The sequence below is a fragment of the Perissodus microlepis genome, chromosome 14 (genome assembly GCF_051167445.1).
Source record: "Perissodus microlepis isolate ML-2025 ecotype Zambia chromosome 14, ASM5116744v1, whole genome shotgun sequence".
NCBI classification, from domain to species: domain Eukaryota; kingdom Metazoa; phylum Chordata; class Actinopteri; order Cichliformes; family Cichlidae; genus Perissodus; species Perissodus microlepis.
In genome coordinates this window covers 34,214,308-34,237,768 of record NC_140474.1, presented here as the reverse complement: position 1 = coordinate 34,237,768, position 23,461 = coordinate 34,214,308, and the positions used below count along the sequence as shown (strand labels likewise).

At 38.2% G+C, this 23,461-nt stretch overlaps 2 protein-coding genes across 4 annotated transcripts in view; one reads left to right on the top strand and one right to left on the bottom strand.

Annotated features, from left to right (window-relative positions):
• Positions 1–11,538, bottom strand: part of LOC146374297 (vascular endothelial zinc finger 1-like) — a 36,966-nt gene extending 25,428 nt beyond the window's left edge. For all 3 annotated transcript variants that reach the window (XM_084950350.1, XM_084950351.1, XM_084950352.1), the window contains exons 1-2: positions 11,431–11,538; positions 4,083–4,840 (exon numbers count right to left, since the gene is read on the bottom strand). In XM_084950350.1, coding sequence (XP_084806476.1) covers positions 4,083–4,840; positions 11,431–11,463 — 791 coding nt within the window. In that variant the 5' untranslated portion in view covers positions 11,464–11,538. The remainder of the gene's footprint in view (positions 1–4,082; positions 4,841–11,430) is intronic.
• A 3,844-nt stretch (positions 11,539–15,382) lies between these two features.
• Positions 15,383–16,489, top strand: LOC146374296 (gap junction delta-2 protein). Its single transcript, XM_084950933.1, has one exon. It carries the CDS (start codon positions 15,383–15,385, stop codon positions 16,487–16,489), a length of 1,107 nt encoding a protein of 368 aa, XP_084807059.1.
• Positions 16,490–23,461: the final 6,972 nt, after the last annotated feature.

Below are 23,461 nucleotides of genomic sequence, written 5' to 3'. Positions count from 1 at the left end.
TTCCTTGCTGAAAGTTTAACCAAAAGGCATTTCCAGTAGAAATGGGCTTATATATCCTGAGCAAAACCATGTATAATATCCACTGAAGTTAAAAAGAGGTGCTTTGCAACAATTAACTGCAGTGTGCCAAATAAAAACGTCAAATACGCATTTTTCGGACCATAAGGTGCACAGGATTATAAGGCACATTAAGCGAAACAAAGCAGTCAGATAAGTCCAACTTTACTCAACTCATTCTTCTTGCTTCCTCCACTTCTGTACCATTGATTCATTAATGCTTTATTCTATCACAGCTGCTCTATTCTCATGTTGTTGCAGTATATTAATGACTAACCTCGTATTGTGGATGGATTATCTCAGTTGTTCTTCCAACTGAAGTTTGGTCCGTTTACAGCATCCTGCCATGAGATTGCATTTGTCTCTAACCATCAGGAACCTTCACGTTAACTTTTATCGAGTGGAAAAGTGTTAGCGTTCATCCTCTAGCTTCACTGTGTTTGTTATGCTAACATAGCTGTGTCGCTAGCGATCACATAGCACATTATTATATATCACCTAGCCCAACTTCAGTAACCCTACAAATGTCACTGCTGTTTAGTTTCCTGTCTTCATTTATGTTGGAAGTGATAGCAGAGCAGTACGTTTGAATTTTTTCAGAAATCTCTCAGTCAGAACATCGTATATCATGCTTAGGTAACTAGCGAAACTAGCGAGCTAACTTCCGGTAACTTCCTACTAACTTCTAACTCCGTTAAATGTAATAAATTCTGTTTTCGTAGATGCCTGGATGTTAAACTTCATAGTTACACCTGGTAAAGCAGCAATGCTGATCATTTTATTAAAGATGAAAGAATTTAGACAGTTTTTAACTCTCAGTGATGCTGCAGTGTTCGTTTGACTTTGGGACCTGAAGTGGACGGAGTTTAGGACCCAGATTACTCCCAGATTGACGAGCACCTTAGTCTGACAAATACGGCAATAACAACGCCAGCTTGCATGTTCTAAAAAAAAAAAAAAAAAAAAAAAAAGTGCTTTGGTGGGCATCTGATGGACAAACACCAAACCAGTTCCACATCACTGAAGTGGCACCATTTTTACAAACCAATTCTGGGTCATCTGTTTCACTCAACGATCTGCTTTCTCCCTTCTCATTCTCCGTTGCCACCATGCTTTTTCGTTCATGTGTGTATGAAAACAAAGGCACTGCGCATGCGCGTTTACCCATATTCTATCGCGATATTTCATTTTCTTATCGTTGCCTAACATTGTACCGGTATTACCGTGAACGGTATAATATGGCCCAGCACTAGATTGGAACCATGTTAAGATCCAACCATGCAAATTATTATTTTTTTGGCCATTTTCAAGTAGTCTTAAACTGGTGATCGGGACTGTATATCCTCCAAGATGACAATGCTCGTCCACACAAAACAGGGCTTATCAGAGAATTTTGAGTTGGAGGGGCTGGAATAGCCTGCTTGCAGTGCTGACCTCAACCCCACTGAACACTTGTGGAATGAGCTTGGATGTGCTGTTCATGCCAGAGTAACATACACACAATGTTGACTGACTTGCGAAAAATTCTGGTTGAAGAATGAGATGCCATCCCCAAGCAGGAACTAAGCTGATGACAAGAATGAAGAGGTGGTGCCAGGCTGTTATGAATATATATGGTTCTTCCACATGCTTCTGACCATTGTTTGTTAAATGAATAAATTGTTAAATTGCCAATATGTCTTTCTTTAGACTTCAATTATTCAATCCAAGAAATGACACCAAAGAAGAGTCCATAGCAGAATCGGTTGTTTAGCATTGGCAGTGGAGATCTGTTAATGTTTTTTTTTGTGCGCAACCCACATACTCAACTCTGCTTCGGCCCCATTCACTAAAAAGAGCCGAGTCTTTTGGATCCCAACCGGCTCTTCAGGTTGTTTTGTTGCTTTGTTAATTAATTTATTATCAGCAACAATATAAATTTATGCACAAAATGAATTGCTAATGTAAAAAAAATGTTTTTTATTTATATATGTTTATACATAAATATGCTTTTATTTATCCCTTTAAGGCCTACCATAGAGCCAAGTTCGCCAGAGCTTATTTTTATGTTTTTACATGCTGTAGTACCATTTTTGGGAGCATTTCAAGTTGCTAAACATCAATACAATTGTTATATCCCAAATGTTAATAATATGTATGCATTAAGTCTATAGTAACTACATAAATTACAAGAAAGTGCAATAAACTACAAAAAAAATTGAAAATCTTTTTTTTTTTTTTTTTAACATATATTTCTAGTTAGAGAAATTTAAGTGGTTTATCCCTCAAAACTGTAAATACAAAAAAAGTTACAAAACAGTTTCCCACCACAGGAAATTTATTTTGAGTGTCTTCATAGTTTTTTTTTTGAGACACATCAATTTTAATATACTGCAGGAAAATCGAAAATAAATATTATAATGTAAATTTGCAAAAAAAAAAACCCCCAAAAAAACCAAAAAACCAGCATGGGCATCAAAATAAACTATTTCCAGCAGTGCAATTTAAGTTCTAAGCATCCCAGAAACGATACAGAAAAGCATAAAGTCAACGTGATTTAAAAGCACCAGTATAGGCTTATACGGCCCCGAAGGTAAGAAACTACATTTTCTGCGATAATTACATTTACATAACTTCAGGTTTTGGGCAGGCAATGGCGGACATGCGATAGTTCACGCTGACGTCTATTCCAACGTAGGAAGTGTTATGAACAGCTGATTGGATCGGCAAAGCATGTTTCTAGAATATTATGTTTTTGTTGCTACAAATGCTTTTTAGGAAATTTTTGCAAGGCCATATGTGGAAGGAAACCATGACTTGGGACATGGTGATGGCATGAAATGTAAGTACAATTCCTCTGGTTTCATATGCCAAAAAAATTATTGCTCTAGCTCATGTGGTTGCAGTTTTACAGGGATTTAAAAATAGTTACGCAAAATGAAGCGTGCCCGCTCTGACCGGTCACTCCACATAAAATGTAAAAAATAAATTATAAAATACTATTTAAATTTTCAGCTTTTTCCTTTTAAACAAATTTAAAGTGAAACAACACAAAACACTGCAAACCACAACACAATAAAATATAAATTAAAATATGCAAAACAAAAAGAAGATGCACGTTCTCTATCATATAGGCCTGGGATGATTTTGTTGAAGAGTGTTTTCCTGCTTGGAATTGCACACATAGGATTCCCTGCATGAATAAACTTTCTGAATCCTTTATCATCCACAACTGAAAATAGTTGTGGATGATACAACTAGTTGTGGATTACTATACCTTTCTAATGTGATGATGTTGTCTCTTGTTGCTGCCCCTGGCTCTCTTTCTCTCGCTCTCTCTCTCCCACCTGCTCTGTTCCTCTGCTATTGGGAGTGTAACTACCGCCCCTCCCCCCTCTGTTCACAGCAAATACAAGGCTCACGTGGGCGTGAAGCGAAAAAAAAAGTGAGAGAGAGAGGGTGAGAGAAAGAAAACAAACAAACAAACAAAAAACACCCTTCGTTCACTTCGAAGATCCGACTCTAGGAGCCGTTTTGTTTGCAACCAACACAAGACTAGTGGCTTAGGCCCCTTTTCTTTTTAGGTGCCACTTGTTTGAGATATAAATATTTTCTTTCTGCAATAGTTGCTCTGCCCTCTTATTCTTTCATATCCCCCCCCTTCATTTTTCTGTCCTCTGTCAATACTGGCATTGGCATATTACATATGCACTCATGAATAATGACAGAAATAAATACGTAAATGAAGAAAAGAGAAAAAAAAGGAAAGAAAACAACAACAACAACAACAACAACAACAACCCCCCCCCAAAAAAGAAAACCAAACAAACAAAAAAAAAAAAAAAACAGTGTGTACCCTCAAGTGGACAAAACATTGCGACAGCAGCCCGTCTACAGCCTAAAACTGAAATATAAAGTTGAGGTGATTTTTTGGGGGGCTGGCTATTAGTGTGATCCCTCAAAAACAGTGTAGTGTAACAATTATGATTCCTTATATTGTACAAATTTAGAAGAACTATAATAATAGAGAAATCAGATCCACATACCTAGAGAAGCCCTTCCCACAGACAGAACAGATGTAGGGCTTGTGAACTCCCCCATCATGGGAGCGGACATGGTATGTCATGCGATCCTTCCTTTTAAACCTCTGCTGACAGATGGGACATTCAAACGGCTTTTCGTCTGAGTGTGACAGCTTGTGGCGATTGAGGTGATACACATCTCTGAAGGCCTTACCACACATGTCACAACCATGGTTCTTTTTCACTGGCTTGGGAGGCTTTTTAGGGATGCTCTGTAGTTGTTGGTGTTGCATTGGGGTCATGCTGCTAGTGCCTGTGGATGCTGATGTTGTTGCTGTAGTCAGGACACCTGTGGCTACAGTAGTTATGTATGACGGATTTCCACTATTCTCACGTGGTACAGTGGATATGAGTGGCACCATGGTAGGAGCAGTCTGAGCCTTCTTAGGCCGTGACACCATCTTAACGCCAGTGTGGCAAGACTCGTGCCGCCGTAGATGGTAGCTGTCCCGGAAAGCTTTGTTGCAGTAGCCACAGATAAAGGGAGTCTTTGACTTAGGTTCCTTTTTAACCACAGCAACTGGAGCCACTTCACCACCTCCTCCAACAGCCCCAGTAGCCACATTGTCTTTAAGAAGTTCTGTAGCACTAACAGGTGGTTTCTGGTCCAACGGGATTGGCAGCACTGGTTTCTGATCAGGTGGCTCTGTCCCAGAATTAAGAAGAGGCAACAGGCTGTTTCCAGCTACTTGGTGTTGGTGATGCAGAGCCTCATTGGCCTGCTGTAATAACAAAATAAAACAAAATAAAATAAAAATCAAGAAGAGGACCTTTGAAAATTATGTTAATAGACACACATATCATCAAGGATTAGTAAAGTTAAGAAAGTACTGTGTATCTACTCTAACGGTCATGAGGATCATAGAAATGCTACAAATTAAAAAACATTAATAAATAGAATTTCAAAAAATAAAAAAAATAAAAAAATACTGATGACCACCGGGATTCGAATTCATTCTAGACTTAGTAAATGCAGCAATGGCAGGGGTGGGCAACTCCAGGCCTTGAGGGCCGGTGTCCTGCAGGTTTTAGATGTGTCCTTGATCCAACACATGAACTAATCATGTGATTCAGGTGTGTTGATCCAGGGTGATATCTAAAGCCTGCAGGACACTGGCCCTCGAGGCCTGGAGTTGCCCACCCCTGACATATGGTGAAAAACCTAGGTGACTTCATTCTTGAGTTTTCGCATTCACAAACTTGGGTGCTCATGCCGCCCGCCTAGTAGGGCCGTCGCCCATCAGTCTTTTACGGCTGAGGAGTAAAAGGTAAAAGGTTCATTAAATATGTTTGTGGTTTTCACAGTAAAAGACTTTTTTACTACTATTACTACTACTACTGATTTTTAAGGTCATGTATTAATACAGTATGTGGGGAAAAACAAACAAAAACTAAAGCCATACATGTGCCATTGTACTGAAATAAAGGACACCAGGGGGTAATTTTAAATTGGGTTGGAGTTTTTTAAGAGACAGGAAGGAGTTTGTGAAATTAAATGGTTGTTGCTCCTTATATATGGACACTGCTTGTGGTGTACTGCAGGGGTGAGTTTTAGGCCCCAAATTCTTAAACTTATACATTAATGACATTTGTAAAGTGTTCAAAGCGGTAAAAATGGTACCATTTGCTGATGATACAAACATTTTCTGCTCTGGTGATTATCTGCAGCACTTATCGGATGAGATGACAAATGAAATAATTAAACTGAAGCTTTGGCTTGATTTAAAAAAATTAAAATAAATAAAAAAAAAATCATTGAACTTAAATGAAACTAAAACTAAATGTATGTTAGGGCTGCCACAAACGATTATTTTGATAGTTGACTAATCACCGATTATTTTTGCGATTAGTCGACTAATCAGATCATCATCCATTGAACGTAAAACGTACAGCTTATTGCACCAGCAGCATCTGCTCTTATATAACTATCATTAGCTTACAGCTTTAAGTGTTTAAGGTATGTGCTAACTAAAAATAAAGACAAGATGAGAGTTTATTAAATGTTAATGACATTTGCAGATTGTTTCGGTGAAATTTAATAAACTCCTTGCTATCTAAAATATAACGGGACACCGGAGTATAATCTCGAGCATCTCACACTTCTGATAATCAGCTGTCTGCTTGATGTTTATTCAGCTGTGTAAAAACTAGAACTTTAATCTCAGCCAAACCGATTTGCTCAGGAACAAATAAAATACTGAAAAAAGCCAAACAATAACATTTTTAAGTTATCTAAGTGACTCATATATCATGTTTAACCTGAGTAGCGAAAGACAGCGGTGGATTTGAAAACGATTTGCCGGGTGTCCGGTGTTCTCACGGCTCTAGTGAGCCTTGCCCCCGGCTAGCTATCGAGCTAGTGGGTAACAGACGTCTCCGAAAACGTCGGAGCGCTTTTGAAAATATGTGGTGTCTTGATAAACTGCGCAGATATTTGAAGTTTACACAGCTACATTCTCGCCTGAAAATATGTTAAACGTTTATTTTGTGACCCAGAAAGAATAATAAGAGTAATATTAAAACTAACTAGCTGCCGCCATTGTTGTAAACTGAGCAGGGCTGTGCTATGAATTCTGGGACAGAGCTACTTCTTCTTCAGGGTTTAACGGCAGCTGGCATCCTTGTACATGCAGTGCTGCCATCTTCTGTTTCAGTTTCCGTTATTACACTCTTAAATCCTACTACTTATTCCTGCGTCTTTTGTGATCTTACAAAGCTTCAAACGGCGTGTCGACTATTAAATCAGTCGTCGATGATTTTGATAGTCGACGTAATCATGACTAGTCGACTAATCGTGGCAGCCCTAATGTATGTGTGCGGGTGTGTGGGCAGGAGCACGAGGCAGCCACTACACCTCAAGTCACTACTGCGCAGATTCTGGCTTCAAAAGTGCAACATGGCAGCTTCCACAAACAGGACATTTTGGCTTCATTTTTGTATAATGGGAAGAAGTGCAACCAAATCGGCAATCTTTTCTACAGTCACTGGTACATATTTGCCACAGGCAATATTGACTTGTATATGATTAACTAACAATCTTGTCAACAAACTTCTTTATTTGGAGCACATTTTTACAAGAAAGATAAGTTACCATATTTTTTGGATCATAAGGTGCACTGGATTATAAGGCGCATTAAGCAAAACCAAACAGTCAGATAAGTCAAACTTTATTCAACTCATTCTTCTTGCTTCCTCCACTTCCGTACCATTGATTCATTAATGTTGAATTCTCTTGCAGCTGCTCTATTCCCATGTTCTAATGCGTGACTGATAGAGTTTGAAATCCGCTTTGTAAGCGTGTCTCTTAAAAGGTGCCATTTTGGGGTCCTTACATACACACAATACAGTAATTAGAGCAGGGCGATATGACCAAAAATATTTATCACTATATACATTTGAAAATTTGCGATAACGATATAACTGACGATATAATTAATGCGAGACAAAATACAAAATATAACTCCACAACTTTACTAGCGCAAAAAAAACCCCATCAATTTATTTTCACTTAAACAAGCAGCTGTTTTTTTTGTTTGTTTTTTTTTAAATGTGCATTTATGTGCAAATGCAAATTCCTTGCTGAAAGTTTAACCAAAAGGCATTTCTAGTGGAAATGGGCTGAAATATCCTGAGCATAACCATGTATAATATCCACTAAAGTTAAAAAGAGGTGCTTTGCAACATTAAACTGCAGTGTGCCAAATAAAAAAGTATTTTTCGGACCATAAAGTGAGCAGCAGATTAAGCGAAACAAAGCAGTCAGATAAGTCCAACTTTACTCAACTCATTCTTCTTGCTTCCTCCACTTCTGTACCATTGATTCATTAATGCTGTATTCTATCACAGCTGCTCTATTCCTGCGTTGTTTCTGATGGACAAACACCAAACCAGTTTCACATCACTGAAGTTGCACCATTTTTACAAACCAATTCTGGGTCATCTGTTTCACTCAACAATCCGCTTTTCCCCTTCTCATTCTCCGTTGCCGCCATGCTTTTTCGGCAATGTGCGTATGAAAACCAAGGAACTGCGCATGCGCGTTTTACCCAAATTCTATCGTGAAATTTTATTTTCTTATCGTTGTGTATCATTGTACCGGTATTACTGTGAATGGTATAATATATCCCAGCCCTAACGGTAATATTATGTTGAGGCACGGTACATATTACTCTGTGAGGCTCCTGACTACTGTAGCCATAATGCGCGAACAACCCATCAAGTAGTGCGGTTTAAAAGCTTACCAAAGTCGTACTTAAAACATTTTGACAGATTTTTGAGTGCCGGTTACCACATAAAATCGTTTCGCGGTCAGTAAGCACAACCGGAATTCATACATAAGGCACACATTTGTATGAAGTCTGTATTTTAAGTGCACCTTACAGTCCAAAAAAAATATGGTACTGAAAAAGTTCCTGTGATTAAAGTTCTTCGCTGAGCTGAAATTTTAACTTAAAATATGATATGATATAATGTGTGTCTGTTGTTGACCACACAGAGACTTTCAGAGTTGTGGAGATTTTTTCTTTTTTACTCGAACGGCTGGTCGCACTGGTTGCTCCCAGCCATGTTTTTTTTTTACAAAAAAGGAAGGAACCATCAACACTGACATTTCGACCCTGTGTCAAGCTTATAAAGCACAGATGTTTTGAAACACTGTTCCAAAGTGCGGTCCAAAACCCCACATCATGTGATTACAGCTAACTCAGATTTTGGTGCAATTCATCCCGGTGGCTTACCTGCTGCTTCGTGGCTGTTTTTGACAATGTAGAGCAAAACCTGATGACACTGCAAACTCACAGAAAGCCAACCCAACCTGAAAGCAACTTTAAAACTAATATTTTTCTATACAAACATTTACATATGACAAATATAGCCATTGATACTTTTCTTATTAATTTTAAATTTCCGTAAGCATTATCAGCATCAAACATCTTCCACACTGATTGCTGTGGCCTATGCTTAACTTACCTAATAAAGTAGGCAACATTCAAATCCTCAAAACTTATCAAAATAGAAATAGAAATTAGCAACCTTTTCTCAATATATTTTATTTTATGAACTGGATGCACTGAATTAATTAACACAATACGAGGGGGTAGTATTGGCATTACATTATTTAACTATTTTAACTCTTTCAATATTTGAACACTTTTCTTACTGTGCTGTATAAGGAGTTTTCCAAAACATACATTGATCACAATTATTGATATTGAAAAAGCAGGTTCAAATGATCTTTATTCTACAAGCCATCAGATTTCTCAACATGACCAAGAGGTTGCCAAGTTTGGGGGGTGGGGAAGCTGTAGCTCAGGAGGTAGAGCCGGTCATCAATGATGCCTGGCTCCCGCAGTCTGCATGCCAAATATCCTTGGGAAAGTTACTAACCCAAAGTTGGTCTCCGATGCATCCCTCAGAGTATGTGTGTGAATGTTAGCTAATAAGAACTAAAAGAAAAGAACAAAGTGCAATGAAGGATGCAAGTGTCTGCATATTGTGTGCTTATGTTTTTTATGTTGATGTGATTGATTTTGTTGTGGTGTGAACGAATGTCAGGTGACTTCTGCTGCAACCCTGGTATAGTATATAGCTTTGTTTAGAATTTTGCAATGCTCACCAAATATAATTTTCAATATGTGATCATAGCCACAATGGCCAGCAGGTGTCCCTGTCAAGATGGCTGTAGAACTGATTTAAAACCTTGGCACAATCGCAGCGTAATTGCTTTGACTATTTCACTGATTCACAAAGGCTCACTTTACCTATCATGACTATTTAGTACCGCATTTGTATTAGCATTTTAGCAATTGGCATGGGTCGGCCAAATTCCTCCTTTCCGAGCAACAACAAGTAGAGTAGACTGCTGGATAGTGTAGTGGTAAGACTACACACCTTTGGAGCGGGTATCCAGTAAGGGTCCTGGATAGACCCATGCTAAAACCAAGCCCTACGTCTGCAGCCTGTCCACAGCTCGGACAAAAGCATTTCACTACGTGTTGTACTCTGTATGATTGTGTATGTGACAAATAAAGCTTGCTTGCCAGCTGCTCTATCATGCTGCTCCAAAAAAAATATTTCTACAAATCTTCTAAGCTAAACATCATTAAATAAGATAATGAAAAAAAATTGTACAACTGCCACTGCTAATGCAATGTATAGATTAATTATGGTAAGACTCCTATTTGACAAACTGTTGGCATGTCTACAAATCTTATATTGATGCAGGTAAATATTGTCTTGCTGTTTATATTCAGATCTCATGAAAAGACTAGGAAAAAAAAATCAGGTTATGGCGCAGGGTTTCTTAAGGTTTTGCAGTTAAGATGTACACAAAGTGTAGATTTAATACCAGTTGTTCAGAGAACATGAGACACTATAAAAAAATATAGTGTGTGTCAGTTATACTTAAACAGATACAAAGTTGACTGCGGACAGTAAAAATTAAGCAAAAATTAAATACCGACCTTCTATAATATGGAATTATTTCATAAAACTTAATTTATTCGGCATATAGACTATATACAATTTACAACCTCCTTATCGTTTCTCAAAACAAGATTAAATGATCAAACAGCATGTGAATTGATTCTGATTCTGAACTTACTTACAAAACTAATGAACCACATGACTTTATAGTTTATTTTTCTAGTTTGTAAGTCGTGGCTACTGATCATTGATAAGATAAAGTGCAACGTTTGGAGCCTTGAATGTGATTTAGTCACTTCCCTTAGCGTGCTAAGTAGCCCCTTAGTTATAGTGCTAGGATTAGCTAACTTCTTGTTAACGGGGCCAGTCAAGAGCTTAAGCTCCCCACCGCTTTCTTGCTTTGTTAACCCTCTGTACTATTGCAATAGCCGCGGTGCACACGGGAAAAGTGTCTGGTTAGCGAATCCGTTAGCCTATTAGCTTAGCTTACCTATATACAATAGCAAAAGCTTTGCTTAAAGCTAATTTGCTAGCGCGCGCATCACCAACATCCGAGCTACAAATTTGCTTTATAGTCACATAATGTGACCATTAAGCTGTAAATGGTACAAATTGCAAATCATGAACCGACACAGATTTCTGGCTATTTAACTGATACCAAGACTATACCGTATCTAAGTTGGCAACACAAAGTCCGGAGCTCTCGGATTCGACAAAGCTAGTTAGCAGTTCGTTACAGGAAACCACTCAGCGGAGCTATCTAGCAGGGTATCGCTAACACCTTTGTTTTTCTTGGCTAACTCTTAGTAATTTCAGAAACGGATAAAACCCATTTAGCAAACAATATTTACGCTTTATGGCAAACGTTTATGGAGACTGTGCCACTTACTTGAAATAAAAACGTACTCCAGCTCGGTTCCATTGCAACACTTGGGCTAAAATCTGAAGGAAGCCTATAAGGAATCTACAACAAAGCAGCTAAATATGGCAGCGACAACTTCCTGTAACCCCAAGGACTAAATCAAGTCCAATATACTTTTTTTAAACTTTACTTTAAATATTTCCCCTTTCATATAGTTCACATATATTTTGTCACTAGAGACTGAAAAAAAATGTTACAAGACAGATGTACTTAAACATGTAACAGACGTGCTGCTGAATCAAACTGTGCTGTATGTACTATTTTGTTATATCTCTCTCTCCTTCTCTCTCAGTTAGTCAGTCTTTATATGTACTGTTAATAGTAACAAATAACAAGTTATCTATCCCTTATTTATTCCATAATTTAATCCAATATCTCTGCCCCCTGCACAACTGCACCATAAACATAAATATGCAATATATGTTTCTATTGTAAATATTGTCTGTTTTCTATTATGTTACATTGAGAACTAATAAGTAACCAGGCCAGTATCAGCTTTACTGACCATAAATATCTACACATATTCTTGGTCAGTAAAGCTGGTTCTGATAGATCTTGAGGGCAATTTTCTTTTTATTCCTAAAAAATTGAGTGAACCCAGAATCTTCATTTCTAGCTTTTCTTGTTTACAAGCATCAGGACCAACTCATCTTGCTTGATGTTGACTTCATTCTTTTTTTCACAGTGCGTTTTTTGAGGATCAACTTTTCACAAAAGCGCGACATTCAGCGACGGATTCAGATCCAGAAAATTTGGAAGTTCATGTTGTTTTTTTGTTACACGCTCAGTGTGTGAAGGCCTTTAATCCAAAATTGATAGTTGAGTCTGAAATCAAACATGGCACAAATTCCTCTAATTAATCAACCATTTACTTGCCAAATGCTAAAAACTTATAAAAGTTCTTTGCACTGCACTCCAAAGGCCATTAAAGGCCAAGAGTGTTGCGAAAAAGCGATACAAAATTCATAATTTTCCAGATCTGAACTTACTGTGTAACGTATATACAGAACTTAAGTCATTCTGTGATTTACTATAATAAATCACAGAATGCTCACTTACATGTTTAGCTTTTTTCACAGAACTCACAGAGAGTAACCGGTCTCAGAGCAGTGAAAGCAGAAACAGCCCAATAGATCCAAACCCAGGATTTTCATGTGAGGCAGCAGTGCTGACCACCTCACCAACAAATCAGCCAAATTTAAATCAGGCAATCTTCCGTTTTATTAGCTATAAGGTCACTTATCAATTATTTTTGAATAAATGTACTCAGTTCATTTTATTTTACTTTGATTTATGATGTTGTTCACATTTAGCTAACTGGGTATTTTAGTTTTATCCTGCTTTGCTGAAGCTAAATCAGCCTTTTTCTAAATCGGTATAAAATCATAAGTTAGTAACAAATTTGAGAACAAGACATAATTCATCGGAGAAGCTGCTCCTGAACACTTCTCCAGCACAATTATTTCCACTGTTAAGGCCCTTGTGACAAGAGAAGAGAGTCTGTGTTATGATCTACAGAGTCTGGGACTTGATTGCATATGCAAAAACCAAAACATTTTTTTCCCTTTTGAACTCCGCTGCTGCATGCTATCAAAGGATACAACAGATGTGAACATACTGACTCCAGCTGAAACCTGCTATAGTCTAGAAAGTAACAAAATTTGTCTGTAACTTGTACTGTTCGAGGTGGTTCAAGCAGAGCCTTTGCAAAGACCTGCATTATGTTTACTTTCCAGCCTGTTCCATATGCTTTTTGTTTTACAGTTCCCGGGTGTTCAGAAAATGAGCCCACTCATTGTGCTTTGTTGTATTGTACATTGCCAGCCTTTTTGTAAAATAGCACAATGTCAGCTTCAGATAGACTGGCTTAATGTGTGTGATCGGTCTATTCTCTCTTTCCACACTCAGCGGGATTCAATTCATCAACATTTTAAATCAAAAATAGCCATGCAAATGGTGCAGTAAAGGCTACATTATGAGGATTTATGCTGCAAACCTTAAGGTTAGGTGAGTTCAAATGGGATTCTATTGAGTTCAAATGCTGCTTTTTCATGGTTGTATTTTTTAACACTTCTCTGAGTCTACTAAAAATGCACTACAAAGTATGTTATTGTCCAGGAAGAAAATTGAAAATGACCAAAATTTGGGTATCCTAAGGTAAAGTTTTCTCTATATGATTTGTTGTTATTCATATAAAGATTTTCAGTGAGACCTTTCAGTAGATTATAAATAATTTAAACATTTTAGAAAAAAATAACCACGATCAGAGTTAAGATAAATATGTAAATAGCTTTTTCTACAATAACGATAATGAGCTAAATACTGTAAAAAAAAAAAAAAGATAAAAAAGAAAACTGAAATGAGTTCCTGTAAAATCCACTGTTTTAGGGTTGAGAATGGACCTCTTGATATATTTCTTTTGAAAGGGGGGGGGGGGAGCACCATTACTATACAACAATAATATTACCAGTGTCAGACATTAGGTTTCACAATACTTCATTTGCTATAAGGCTTTATTGATTTGCCTGAGCATGCATGATCAGTGATGTGGTTAAGCTGCTGAATACGCTTAATGAACCAGTCCTATATTTTAACAAGTAAAAGTGTTTTGGGTGAAGATGTAAAACAGATAAAACAAAAACCTTTGGCCATTTGATTTTATTTTAAATTTTTGTCTGTTTGTAAATTTTAATTTCCAAAAAACCCTAACCCTAGCCCTAAACTAATAAAACTGAGAATTTTATACAAAGATTCTAGGTTTGACAGCCGCAGTTAAGAGCAAAGATGATAGACAGAAAATTGTAAAATATAAAACAATAGTCACATCACTGAGATCAATGAAAAATACTCCCAGGTACTATATTCATTACATAAAAGTTGGGGAATGAAACAGTTCAGTGTCCCACTTGCAAAATGGAATAAAAAATACAGTCCAAATTTCAACAGGGAACAGCAGTTGTCCCCCCCCGACTCAACACCCTGTACGTAATAGGCTGACAGTCACCAATATTAATTATATATTTCACAGAATAACAGCAAATGCTTACTATAAACTGTTTTAATCTAAACCATCTTGAGTCTGGGGCACATACCTGCAGACAGAAAAATATGACAGCACTGTTTTCAGTGTGGAATATAAACAGTGTAGATTATGAGTACAGTCAGATACACCTGCCCTCAATTAACTCAAGCCAATCACAGCGATTGCCTGACCAATTGTGAAACACACAAAGCCATTTCCCACAGCAAATATGGAGATGAGTTTATGAAGGTGAGTTACTATATAGGCTGCACTGTAGTCGACCATGTTACAAGAGAAATGTACAACATTTCCCTCTGAAATGAAGTGCAGCAGAAGTAGAAATTAACACATTAAGTACATATTTAAGACATATTTAGATATTTTCATATTTAAGTGTAAGTTCTTCGAATTTGTACCTAAATACAGTTTTCAATAAATGAACTTAGTTACGGTGACAAACCACTCAGAACTGTTGAAAGGTCTCTTTCTGCTCTCTAAAACAGATGTTTCTAAAAGCATAATTGTGATCCTGAGATGCTTCAACAAACTTGACTGTAACAAATATATTTATATATTTTAATTAAGTGATAACAAAAAAGTGTTTTTACATGGCAAATGCTTTATTGTATATATAATGTATTTAAAATGTAATATATAATATATTATAATGTAATATATACAGTAGTGAGTTAATATAAGTTAATATATTTTCCAGAGTTTTCAGCTACATATCAGAGTCTTCATCAGTGAATAATATTACTGCTTATCATTTTACCAAGAAATTGGCAATAGGTTTAAGCTAGTATATATTACTTCAGTCAGTTGAGCCTAGTCTGAGTACACCCTAAGTTGTCCTATTATTAATAGCCCCTTTTACTTTCTGTCTAAGATTAAGCCATGGGTGACTGGTCCATACTTGGTCGCTTTCTGTCTGAGGTCCAGAACCACTCTACAGTGATAGGCAAGATCTGGCTCACTATGCTGCTCATTTTCCGTATTCTGCTGGTAGCCTTGGTGGGTGATGCTGTCTACAGTGACGAGCAGTCCAAATTCACCTGTAACACCCAACAGCCTGGATGCAACAACGTCTGTTATGACACATTTGCTCCTGTTTCACATCTACGGTTCTGGGTCTTCCAAATTGTACTCGTCTCTACTCCATCTATTTTCTACATAGTTTTTGTACTGCATAAGATTGCCAAGGATGAGAAGCTTGATGGCCAGAGGACACAGCTGCTATCCCAGAGAGTTCCCAAACAAAGGTCCGGGGAAATTAGGAAAGATGGCATGGAAGCACTAAAGGTCAACATCCCCACTTACTACCCTCATTACAGTGGGGAATGGAATACAAGTGAGAGGGAAGATGTGAAGAAAAGCCTTCTGGAAGAAGCTTATGATGAAATGGGAGAGGACCCCACCCAGCAGTCCAACCAGGTTCTTCTTATTTACATTCTTCATGTATTACTACGATCTGTACTGGAGATCACCTTCCTGGTCGGCCAGTACTTCTTGTTTGGGTTTGAAGTGCCTCACCTGTATCGCTGTGACTCGTATCCTTGCCCTACTCGTACAGACTGCTTTGTATCACGTGCCACTGAGAAGACCATCTTCCTGAACTTTATGTTCAGCATCAGCTTGGGCTGTTTCATCCTTAACATTGCAGAGCTCCACTACCTGGGGTGGATTTATATTTTTCGCATACTCTGCTCAGCTTGCTCCACCTGCTGCCGTCAGGAGCAGAATCCGGTCAAATTATACTCAAACCATAACCCCCTGATGCTGCAACTCAGGCATTCTGTGAGAGGTCAGGTGTTTCTGCAGACTCAAGCAACCATGGCCCAGGAAAAGAAAGGAAGCCTACTTGGACATGCCCCAGCTATCTCGTTTGAAACAGACTCAACTGTGGAATGCACCTCCAAGAGAAGTCCAGACAGCAAAGACAAAGTAAAAGTTAAACTGGCTAATATGGCCAGGCTGGGATGGACTAGGAAGTCTTGGCTATGAGAGAGAATTTTTTTGTATTTGTATTATCTTTGTAAAAAAAAAAAAAAAAAAAACGGACTGAAAAGGGAACTAAGGCCTAGCGTACCCCTTTTTTAAAAATTGCTTTTCATTTAAATAATTGAATATATTATGGGAGGGACTTTCTGTGTGGGGCTCTACTATTAGTTTTAGCTATTGTGAAATCTAGTGCTCTAAAGTAACCCAGCTAATACCTCTTAAACACCAAAAGTACATCATTATGCAAAGAACACTTTGTTTGGAAACCTGGAGTCATGGAATGATATTACTAGACATGTAATAACTCATAACTGGACCAGGGAAATTTCATTTGCAGTATCTTGTATCTAAAACTTTATTATTTTAACATTTTGAGATCCAAGAGTTCAAAAACTATGAAAAAAAAAATCACAATGCAAATGATTCAATCACTATATACAATTGACAGTTGCAAGTTTCACAAAGACATGTATAAAAAGTTAAAAATGTGAAATTTGGTGAATTGCTAATGCTAATTTAAATCTGTATGTACAACTTTGCTCCACTTTGGCTTTAAAGCGTGTGTAGATTTTTATTATTGGAGTGTATAGTAGGTGAATGTTGAGGGGGCTGTAATCTGCATTGTCAGTGGGCTTCTTAGAATTGTTATAGATTGCCTTGTGTTGCTCCTTATATGTATTTATTTAAGTATGTTTCTGTTGCACTATCCAGTGAAACGTCACTTATTCCTTTTGCACTTTGTAAACCTTGGCAATCACCAGAAATAAAATGTTGCTTTATGTTACTTCTGTCTTCAGTGTACTGCATTTGGGTGCACAATTAAACCCTACATTCCACACAATAGTTCATGTCAATATCTAATGGTTGTCTAATTTGGGCCTTCAGGCACTACTGCATTACACACATGCATCTGAATTGAAATTCACTATCGTAACTCAGGAACACCTAAAAATTGTGGTCAGTGTATTAGGTTTTTTTTGCTGCATGTAGAAATTTAATTTTAAAATTTTAAAAAAGAACTTTTAGCTGCTCCCTTTTGACAGTGGGTTGCCACAGAAGGTAGCTTCACATGCTTGATTTTCTTTTTTAGACGAAATGCCCTTCCTGACAAACATGGACTGAAGTACTGTGGCAGTCCAGATGAGTCATGAAATAAAGAGTTTTGCGCTTTCATCATGAATTGTTCAATAAAGTACGTTAGTAAATTCATTTAAATTCTAAATTCTAAATTAATCTCTTCATTTTTTATTTTTCTCATTTTTAATTAAAAAGCTGATTTTCAAAGTCTTTTTGAAAATGCAATTTAAAAAGAGAAAATAATAAATGGATATAAAAAAATGTAATTATGAATACAGATTTATTTCTGACATTTAAAATGGGGATTCCACTTCTCATTTTCAAAACCATTTCCTTACTGCATTTCCCTTTCTTGTTAGCTCGTTATGTTAGCTAATGTATAGCTTTGAGATCAATTAGGATTAGCTAACAGATTACCTATCAGATTAGCTAAACTATTTAGAATTTCTGTAGTTCTTTTGGTCCCTAGAAAAAAACTAATGCAAATTAAGGAGCTCTCTGACTGGTTAGAAAGACACACTGGCTGCCTGTATTTTTCTACAGTGCTGTTTGTGCCGATAGTTTTACAATGTTAAGAAGTGTGTGGGCTTTTACAAAGGGTATTTCGTCTCAGTGTTCACACTTTGTCCAACACAAATATATCAGAATCAGAATCAGACAGACTTCATTAATCCCTGAGGGAAGTTGAGTTGTCAAAGCAGCATACATACAACAAAATTCAAGAACCCATATAAAATGAAGTAATAAAACATTTATCAATAGATAAATATTATAAACTGGACTGGACTCATAATTCAGACGCCTTCTACAGGCAAGGGCAGAGCAGGCTGTACCTGCTGCGGAGACTCAGGTCTTTTGGAGTGAAGGGCCCTCTCCTGAAGACCTTCTATGACTCTGTGGTGGCCTCAGCCATCTTTTACGGTGTGGTCTGCTGGGGCAGCAGTATTTCTGCTGGGGACAGGAAGAGACTGAACAGGCTGATCAGAAGGACCAGCTCTGTTCTAGAATGCCCACCAGTGGAGGTGGTGAGTGACAGGAGAATGGTGGCTAAGCTGTCATCCCTGTTGGACAACATCTCCCACCCCATACAGGAGACTCTGACAGCACTGAGCAGCTCCTTCAGTGGCTGCGGCACCCACGATGTGGGACGGAGAGATTTCGCAGGTCTTTCCTCCCCACTGCTGTCAGACTCCACAACAAAGACTTCAGCTGATCAAACACACACATCCACACTAAGTGCAATACTTTTTTCTGGCATCGTTGTATTATACTCAATTGTATATAGCATTTATTCAATTGTATATAGTATTTTATCTTATTCTATTCTATTTTGTACAGTTGTGTACAGTATCTTATTGATATCTTATTCCAATGTTTTTTTTTCTAATTTTTCTATGTAACTTTGCACTGTCCACTGCTGTAACAAAACAAATTTCCCACGCGTGGGACTAATAAAGGTTATCTTATCTTGTCTTATCTTATCTTAAGATAAATATAGATATAGTTAACCTTCCTGTCGTGTTCGGGTCAAATCTGACCGATTTACAAATGAAAAAACTCATAAATATTGTGTTTTACATCCGATTACCTCGAGTCCTTATGACATCCTCCACACTATGCACTTGAACATATAAAAGTGATGAGCACCTCTTTCGTTGAATTTTGAGTGTTTTAATCAACTTTGTTAGATCTGTGGTGTTCCCGGTCAGAAAAGTGACCGCCATAGCAAATGAATGGGAATCCACCTATGGGAATCCTAGGGAACAATATGAGAACAGCCCCACAAAGGGTGGAGACTGAGCAATACTGGAAGAGCATTAAGAAGGACGAAACCCATAATGGCAATGCTCAGTGGCTAGTGGATCTAAAGAGCAGACCTCCCTGAACAGGGTCCAGTAATTATCACAGTGGCAGTAGGGCTGCACGATTTTGCATAAAATGAGAATCACGATTTTTTTGCTTAGAATTGAGATCACGATTCTCTCACGATTTTCTTTTCCAGTATAAATATTTATTGCGCTTATTAACTGCACATCAACTTCGTAACAGTTGAGACTGAACATAAAAACAATAAATAAACATAAAAACAACAAATGTCTCATATTTTGTCGTTGCCGCAAAATGTTGTACTGCTTGAAATTCCGTCTCCACCGGGTAGTGCAACAATAGAAAAATAGTTGCGGGACGGCACTGTGTAGCGTTTGTCTAGGGTGTTGATCATTTTCCTAAATCCCTCGTTTTGCGCAGTGTTGATGGGAGCTCGACGGGTATAGGGAAGCGCTGTATAAGGTTCCCGTTATTGATGTTTGGGTGGTTGACAGGTGTCGTGCCAAACTAGGTATCCCCAACAGAATTTGTTTCCCCTGCGTCTGGAGCACACGCTGGACTGTCCAAATCACAGACAAACAGTATCCCACATTGTTGATTTTTAGTTTACAAACACTTCTTATAATGACTAACTACTCTTGACAGTTTTGAGATGTTAGCTCTTTATACAACGAAGTTATAGTGGGATACAAATAATATCAGGCTGATCCTGCCACAATTTGTTCCCCTGTGTAAATTACGGACAAACAGTATCCCACACTGCTGATTTTTAGTTCACAAACACTTCTTATTATGACGCATTACTCCTGAAACTTTGGAGGATTTAGCTCTTTATATAGTAAAGTTACAGGACAATAAATATAGTTATCAGCCAAAATGTTAATGGTTTGTTAAAATAATCCCATCTGATACAGCAATAAATATATAATTTTCTGTTGTAACCCTCAAACTGAATGGTAATGTAACGATACTAATTTTTCACTTTTTCACAAAATGAAAACATCAGTACTTCCTGCGTGCTCCCAGCACAGGGGAAACTAATTCTGTCGGGGATACCTACTTTGGCACGACACCGGGACGGATTTTCTCCAGTCACTTTCTCGTCATCCCTGACGTGCTCTCCGTTGTTTTTTCCCTGCCAATTTTAGCAGCCAGCTTCTGTATCACGTGGTATAAGGCTCCGCTCTTGTCATTTGTTGAGCAGGAAGAGTGAGCGCTTGTTTTCATGCAGATTACATGCCGGATCAAAATGCGGTACAATCGTTGTCGTCTTTTTTTTTTTTTTTTTTTTAATCGTTGTCATTTGGAAATGAGATCGCACATCAGTATGAATTGAGATCGCGATTTTCTAACGATTAATCGTGCAGCCCTAAGTGGCAGATATCCAAGAAAAGGTCTCCAGTATGAAGAGTGGGACAGCATCAGGCCCTGACATAGTTCATGCCTACTGGCTGAAGAAGCTGACTGCACTCCGTGAACTTCTGGCAGCACAAATGAACCAGCTGCTAGTCGATGAGACACCCGGAATGGCTAACCGAAGCCCGGACGGTCCTGATCCCCAAGGACCTCCGGAAGGGTCCCATCCAACTACCGGCCACTAACCTGCCTCAGTACATATGGAAGCTCCTGGCAGGCATCATAGGAGCTAAGATGAACTTGCACATGGTTCAATACATGAGCAGGGCACAGAAAGGAATTGGCAATACCAGCTACTGGTAGACTGAGCAGTCAGCTGAGACTACAAGACTAGACTGACCAACCTGTGCACTGCCTGGATTGATTACAATTCAATTCAATTCAATTCAATTTTATTTATATAGCGCCAAATCACAATAACCACTGCCTCAAGGCGCTTTATATTGTACAGTAGATCGTACAATAATAGATACAGAGAAAAACCCAACAATCATGTGACCCCCTATGAGCAAGCACTTTAGCGACAGTGGGAAGGTAAAACTCACATTTAACAAGAAGAAACCTCCGGCAGAACCAGGCTCAGGGAGGGGCGGTCATCTGCTGCGACTGGTTGGGGTGAGAGAAGGAAAACAGGATAAAGACATGCTGTGTTTAATGCACATATTAAACAAATATGCAAGACTGCTTTCTTCCATTTGCGCAACATCTCTAAAATTAGAAATATCCTGTCTCAGAGTGACGCTGAATAACTAGTTCATGCATTTATTACTTCCAGGCTGGACTACTGTAATTCATTATTATCAGGATGTCCTAAAAACTCCCTGAAAAGCCTTCAGCTAATCCAAAATGCTGCAGCTAGAGTACTGACAGGGACTAGAAAGAGAGAGCAGATTTCTCCTGTATTGGCTTCCCTTCATTCGCTTCCTGTTAAATCCAGAATTGAATTCCTGCTCCTCAAATACAAGGTCTTAAAAAATCAAATAATCTTATCTTAATGACCTTGTAGTACCATATCACCGTATTAGAGCACTTCACTCTCGCTCTGCAGGCCTACTTGTTGTTCCTAGAGTATTTAAAAGTAGAATGGGAGGCAGAGCCTTCAGTTTTCAGGCCCCTCTTCTGTGGAACCAGCTTCCAGTTTGGATGTGGAGACACTTTTAAGATTAGGATTAAAACTTTCCTTTTTGCTAAAGCATATAGTTAGGGCTGGACCAGGTGACCCTGAATCCTCCCTTAGTTGTGCTGCAATAGACGTAGGCTGCCGGGGGATTCCCATGATGCATCGAGTTTTTCCTTTCCAGTCAACTTTCTCACTCACTATGTGTTAATAGACCTCTCTGCATTGAATCATACCTGTTATTAATCTCTGTCTCTCTTCCACAGCATGTCTTTATCCCATTTTCCTTCTCTCACCCCTACCGGTCCCTCCCTGAGCCTGGTTTTGCCGGAGGTTTCTTCCTGTTAAAAGGGAGTTTTTCCTTCCCACTGTCGCCAAAGTGCTTGCTCATAGGGGATCATATGATTGTCGGGTTGTTCTCTATATCTATTATTGTATGATCTACTGTACAATATAAAGCGCCTTGAGGCGACTGTTGTTGTGATTTGGCGCTATATAAATAAAATTGAATTGAATTGAATTGAATTGTGAGATTAATAACAAGTATGATTCAGTGCAGAGAGGTCTATTAACACATAGTGAGTGAGAAAGGTAAATTCATTCAGTATAAGGACTCAATGTTACAATCCTTGATAATGGATTATGAAGTGCCTTGAGGCGCCTTGAGGCCACTTTTGTTGTGATTTGGCGCTATATAAATAAAATTGAATTGAATTGAATTGAATGCATTGCTTTAAATGGAGAAAATCTTGATGGATGGCTGTTATGAGGAAAGGCAGCCCAGAAACTTTACCAGTGGAAGAAGGCCTATGACTCGATGCCCCACACCTGGATCCTGGAATGCCTAGACCTATACAAGCTCAACAGGACCCTAAGAACCTTCATCAGGAACTCAATGGAGAAATTGCGTACAACACTAGAGGCCAACTTCAAGCCAATAGCACAAGTCACCATTAAGTGTGGGATCAACCAAGAAGATGCTCTGCCCCCACTGCTGTTCTGCATAGGTCTGAACCCCCTCAGTGAGATCGTTGACAAGACTGGCTATGGATACCGACTACGGAATGCCACCTCCTGTACATGGATGACATCAAGCTGTATGCGTAGAGTGAACAAGACATCAATTCACTGATCCAAATCACCAGGATATACAGCAATGACATCAGAATGTCGTCTGGACTGGAGAAGTGTAGTCAGGTGATAACAAAGAGAGGGAAGGTAGTCAGCACCGAGGGAATCAAATCAAATCAAATCAAATCAAATCAAATCAAATCAAATCAAATCAAATCAATTTATTTATATAGCACTTTTCACAGGATAAAAACCACAAAGTGCTTCACAGTAATATAAAACAGAAATACATAAAATACATTAATAATCAAACATACTGCACAAATCTAATTAAAAGCCAATCTAAATAAATGAGTCTTAAGCTGCTTTTTAAAAGAATAAATACAATCAAGGCAACGTAATGATGGAGGGAGAGCATTCCGCAACCTGGGGGCCACCGCTCTAAAAGATCTATCATCTCTGGTCAT